This window comes from Emys orbicularis, chromosome 1 (genome assembly GCF_028017835.1).
Source record: "Emys orbicularis isolate rEmyOrb1 chromosome 1, rEmyOrb1.hap1, whole genome shotgun sequence".
Taxonomy (NCBI): domain Eukaryota; kingdom Metazoa; phylum Chordata; order Testudines; family Emydidae; genus Emys; species Emys orbicularis.
Window position 1 is genome coordinate 366,504,799 of NC_088683.1, and position 6,072 is coordinate 366,510,870.

The 6,072-nt window shown below is 49.5% G+C and overlaps 1 protein-coding gene across 1 annotated transcript; it reads left to right on the forward strand.

Annotated features, from left to right (window-relative positions):
• Window positions 1-608: 608 nt before the first annotated feature.
• On the forward strand, window positions 609-1,544 carry LOC135882643 (olfactory receptor 51G2-like). The gene has a single exon (XM_065409622.1). It carries the CDS (start codon window positions 609-611, stop codon window positions 1,542-1,544), a length of 936 nt encoding a protein of 311 aa, XP_065265694.1.
• Window positions 1,545-6,072: the final 4,528 nt, after the last annotated feature.

Genomic DNA, 6,072 nt, shown 5'->3' on the forward strand with positions numbered 1-6,072 from the left:
TTTAATGAAGCAATGAAACACACTAATAAATAGCTTGAATGCAGGACACACAAATACCATTTTCACCATGCACTTGCCGTGCGTTTACCCACATGTTGTGATACAAAGGGCCACACTCGGAAAGTGGACGGCCAGAAACCGAGTCTTTCTGAAGGTCACATTTGTAAAATCACACAGTGCTCAAGTAGTCTGTGGAACTCACAGTCAACTCTAGTTACAGCAGCGAGGATTTTTTTTTAAATAAGTCTTGGAAGGGCTCTAAACCTTCCTGACTTACACCACAAATAATGTTTAAATATTGTGTCTCTGGGGGGAGGGGAACTTTCCCTTGGAGCAGTTTATCTCATAGCCCCCAATTGCAGGTCTTCTTCCACCTTCATCTGAAGCATCTGGAATTGGCCACTGGATACTGGGCTAGATGAACGACAGGTCTGATCCAGTCTGGCAGTGCCTATCTTCCTATCGATGCTGTTCTTGCTGACATTCCTTGAGCTCCTTTAGACTTGCACTGAGAGCAGAAAGATGTCTCATTAAACATCAACTAGTCTCCTTCTCTTTTTCCTTTCAGGAAGGAAAGCTGAAAACTCCTCGGACCTGCCCAGCACATTATGTCAGCTGTCAATGACACCAGATTAAATTCTGCTGTGTTCCTCCTCACTGGGATACCTGGGCAGGAAGATGTCCATCTCTGGATCTCTATCCCCTTCTGCTTAATGTATGTTATTTCGATAGTAGGAAATTCAGTCATTCTGCTCATTATAAAAACAGATCCAAGCCTCCATGAGCCCATGTACATTTTCCTTTCCATGTTGGCCGTCACAGACCTTGGTATATCGATAGCCACCATGCCGACGATACTGGGCATATACTTGTTTAACTCTAGGGAGATCAGCCTCGATGGCTGTTTAGCCCAGCTCTTCTTCATCCCCTTGCTTCAGTGCACTGAATCATCCATCCTCTTGTTGATGGCCTTTGACCGCTTCATTGCGATCTGTAACCCACTGAGATATGCTTCCATCTTAACCCTGCCGAGAATAGCAAAGATGGGACTGGTGTGTGTGCTAAGAGGGGTGGCCGTAATATTCCCACTCCCCTTTCTCCTGAAAAGGTACCAATATTGTCGAGCCAATGTCCTCTCCCATTCCTACTGCCTATACCAGGAGGTCATGAAGATGGCTTGTTCAGACATCACAGTCAACAGCATCTATGGTTTGTTTGCTAAACTCTTAACGATGGGGTTGGACTCACTGCTCATCTTCCTCTCTTATGTGATGATCCTCAAAACAGTGCTTAGTGTCGTGTCACACACAGAGTGCCTCAGGGCCCTGAACACCTGTGTCTCCCACCTCTGCGCTGTCCTGCTCTTCTACACACCAGACATCAGCCTGTCTGTGATACACAGATTTGGGAATAGCTCTTCCCCCTTGCTTCGTATTATCCTGAGCTACATCTCCCTGCTGGTCCCGCCCCTGATGAACCCAATTGTGTACAGCGTGAAAAGCAAACACCTTCGTGCGAGGTTCATCAGGGTGTTCATCAAGTAAAAGTTCAGTTCATCACCCAGCTCCAGTGCTGGTGACATGGGGGACAAAAAATATGGGCCTCCTATTCCATCCTCCACCCTTACATCTGAGACGACATGAGCTACTGATCTCCTCACTGTAGAGAGAGGTTTTCACGTGGTCCAAGGCCTGGAGCAATGGGAGAGGGGCTGGTGAGGAAGGACAGTGAACTGGGGGAAGGAGACCAAGGCAGGCAGCAGCATTTACAATGTGACTGTGTTCATGGAGAACCAGGGGACTGGTGAGATATTGGCCCATAAGGAGCTGTGTCGGTGGCTGCTCCAACCTTAGAATTCCTCTTGAGACAGTCAATAAAGAGAAGGGATGTGGATGTTATTTCCCATTGCCCCAGCCTGTCCCTGTCCCGTCTCTGGCTAAACAGCCACTGGCCATAAAAAAAGCTGCAGGGCTGTTCTGCTGTTGCTGTCCTGGCCCTTCCTGTGTGCTCTGGGTGCTGCGTGATCCATGGGCAGGGCTGGTGCTACCATTAAGGCAAACTAGGCGGTTGCCTAGGGCGCCAAGATTTGGGGGTGCCAAAAGCGGTGCCCCCAAGTTTTTTTTACAGTGTTGCTGGACTGCCAGCAGCACGCTGACACGTGCAGCTCAGAGTTCCTCTGCCCGAGTGCGTGGTCGCTGCTCCACTTCTCCCACTTCCCAGGCTTGCAGCGCCAATCAGCTGTTTGGCGCCGGAAGCCTGGGAGGGGAGGAGAATTAGAGCGGGGGCGGCGTGCTCAGGGAGGAGGCAGAGCAGAGGTGAGCTGGGGTGGGGAACTGCCTCACGGCTCCCCGGGCCGGTGGGGTACGGATCTGCCGCAGGGGCTGGGGGGTGGCCGCAGGGCTCCCCACCCAATCTCACCTCTGCTATGCCTCCTCCCCGAGCACGCCATCGCTGCTCCACTTCTCCCATCTCTCAGGCTTGCGGCGCCAATCATCTGTTTGGCGCCACAAGGCTGGGAGGGGAGGAGAATTACAGCAGGGGCAGCGTGATCGGGGAGGAGGTGGAGCAGAGGTGAGCTGGGGTGGGAAGCTGCCGCATGGCTGGGGGGGGAGCTGCCATGGGGGGGGTACCTCAGGACAGAGGGGGGGAGCTGCCACGGAGGGGGCGCCTCAGGGCGGGGGGGGCAGAGAGCTGCCTCAGGTCTGGGGGGGGTGCAAGGAGGAAGTTTTGCCTAGGGCGTGAAACTTCCTTGCACTGGCCCTTTCCATGGGGGCTGCACCAGCTGTGGACAGGGGCTATTCAAGCGACACAGACACCCACCCTTCCCCTATGCCCTCAACCAGATAATTTTGACTGTGTCTTGTCAGAAACATGATTAACGCCAGAGCCCCAGGAGAAGCCATTTAGGCAGCACCCCACCCCCGTTGATGGCTCTGCACACTGCACACCTGCTCATCCCACTCCCCACTGCGGCAGGGCAGAGCTGTGTGTGTGAGTTAAGGTCTGACACACAGGAGTCCTGGCAAGAGACTCAGGCCCAGGTTCCCGCCCCGGCCACTCTGTCTGTGCTTCCCGAGCTGCTTGCAAAGGGGTGGAAACGATCCTCAGCTCCCCCCCACAGGCACAGCGAGCTCCCAGCCCAGCCCATTCACTGTAGGTGACCATCTTTTCAAAAGGAAAAAGTGGGACACATGCAGGAGCTCCATCCCCTGGGTGACCCTGCCACTGCCCCTCTTCTTCCTATTTGTTGCCCCACCCACTACTACACCTCTTCCCTCGAGTCTCCACTCCCATCTCCAATGCAGAAGCCAGAGCTGGGCCATGGTAAGAGCTGCCCAGGGAGCCAGCGCCACTGTGAGGAGCCCCAGATCCTCCACGTGACCTGGCCGGGGGCTGGGGTCCCAAGAGTAGCCCCCAACCTATATCCCCGCCCCCCTGAATGTAGAACCCAAGGAATGTGGTGAGTCTGGGGTTCCCCACAGCAGCCTGGGCTCCTGGGACAGCTCTTAGCCCTGGCTCCTGGCTGCCTAGGGGATAGAGCCTCAGGGAAAGAGGAGGAGCAGGGGGCAGGGACTCAGGGGAAGAGGAGCAGCAGGGGTTGCATCAAGCCTGAACCAAGTCCTCTCATGGATCACTAACTGGTTAAAAGATAGGAAACAAAGGGTAGGAATAAATGGTCAGTTTTCAGAATGGAGAGGGGTAAATAGTGGTGTCTCCCAGGGGTCTGTACTGAGACCAGTGCTGCTCAACATATTGGAGACACTGTATGGATCTTTTTTTGTGGGGGGCACTTTAGGATATTATGAATACTAGTATTTTAAAATTGCAATGTGTTGTAACAGATCTGCCCTGTAAGGTATCTTCAGAAAGACCATATATATTGCCATATATAATCATCTCATGTATGTGTTTGTATCACCGCTGCATTGTAAGTTATAGGTTTGGTATGTCTGTGCTGTGCATCTGGGTGACACTCCCAGAGAGATTGGCATTAGCACTGCCTAGACAGCTTGATGACCCATCAAGAGCCATTGTCTATACAACTGACCCATTGAGAGAAGGCAAGGGATACACCTTATTACTCGGCAAGGCATGCAATGGGAAACCTATGGACAGAACTCTAAGGCTTCCAGGCCATGTGCTGGGCAGTTTGTGTTGGGAACAAAGGAAGCACAGGCTGCATGGCAAAAGACTATAAAAGGCAGCTGCATCTTCTCCATTTTGTCTTCACTCCTGCTTCTTGTCTTCATTCCTGCTTCTTACCTCTGGATTAACCTTTCTACAAATGAAGTTCTGAACAAAGGACTGAGTGACCCATCCAAGCTGTGGATGTGTTCCAGCGGGACTTTCAAGCCAGCAAACTCACCAGTACTGCTAGGAACCTGATTGACATTGAAGACTTTGTACGTATGTGGCTGTTTCAGCATTTCAGCATTTCAACATCTCTCTTCTTGTACTTTCTTTTTTCTTTAAAATAAACCTTTAGTTTTACACACCAAAGGATTGGCTGGCAGCATGGTATTTTGGGTAAGATCCAAACCTATAATGACCTGGTGACATGGCTGACCTTTTGGGGTGAGACGAACATTTTTGTATATGTGCAGAGTTTTTTAAATAACTTCTCACTGTTCTGGACCTAGGTGCTGATTGGGAGCCAGAGACTGGAATGCAATAAAGGGGGCTGTGCGATTTCTTTTTTGCATCTTGATAACCAGTGTGAGGGATCAGAAGCACAGTTTGTGACTGGTTGGGGAGTTTAACTTTAGTGTTACCTGCCAGTCTTCGGAGCATCTGCTCTCCCTTTTGCAGGTTTCCCTGACCTTGGCATTTCCAGTGAGGCTTCCCCGACAGACCAGGTCACGATATTAATAAATGATCTGGAAAAAGGGGAAACAGTGAGGTGGCAACATTTGCAGATGATACAAAACTACTCAATATATATAAGTTCAAAGCAGATTAAAAAGAGTTACAAAGGGATCTCCCAAAATTGGGTGACTGGGCAACAAAATGGCAGATGAAATTCAGAGCTGATAAATTCATAGATTCATAGATTCTAGGACTGGAAGGGACCTTGAGAGGTCATGGAGTCCAGTCCCCTGCCCTCGTGTCAGGACCAAATACTGTCTAGACCATCCCTGATAGACATTTATCTAACCTACTCTTAAATATCTCCAGAGATGGAGATTCCACAACGTCCCTAGGCAATTTATTCCAGTGTTTAACCACCCTGACAGTTAGGAACTTTTTCCTAATTTCCAACCTAAACCTCCCTTGCTGCAGTTTAAGCCCATTGCTTCTTGTTCTTTCCTTAGAGGCTAAGGTGAACAAGTTTTCTCCCTCCTCCTTATGACACCCTTTTAGATACCTGAAAACTGCTATCATGTCCCCTCTCAGTCTTCTCTTTTCCAAATTAAACATTCTTGTTGCTCTTTTCTGGACCCTCTCCAGTTTCTCCACATCTTTCTTGAAATGCGGTGCCCAGAACTGGACAGAGTACTCCAGTTGAGGCCTAACCAGTGCAGAGTAGAGCGGAAGAATGACTTCTCGTGTCTTGCTCACAACACACCTGTTAATGCATCCCAGAATCATGTTTGCTTTTTTTGCAAGAGCATCACATTGGTGACTCATATTTAGCTTGTGGTCCACTATAACCCCTAGATCCCTTTCTACCATACTCCTTCCTAGACAGTCTCTTCCCATTCTGTATGTGTGAAACTGATTTTTCCTTCCTAAGTGGAGCACTCTCTGAGTACAGTTATTCAGCCAGTTATGCACCCACCTTATAGTAGCCCCATCCAAATTGTATTTGCCTAGTTTATCGATAAGAATATCATGCGAGACCGTATCAAATGCCTTACTAAAGTCTAGGTATACCACATCCACAGCTTCTCCCTTATCCACAAGACTTGTTATCCTATCAAAGAAAGCTATCAGATTGGTTTGACATGATTTGTTCTTTACAATTCGATGCTGGCTATTCCCTATCACTTTACCATCTTCCAAATGTTTGCAGATGATTTCCTTAATTACTTGCTCCATTATCTTCCCTGGCACAGAAGTTAAACTAACTGG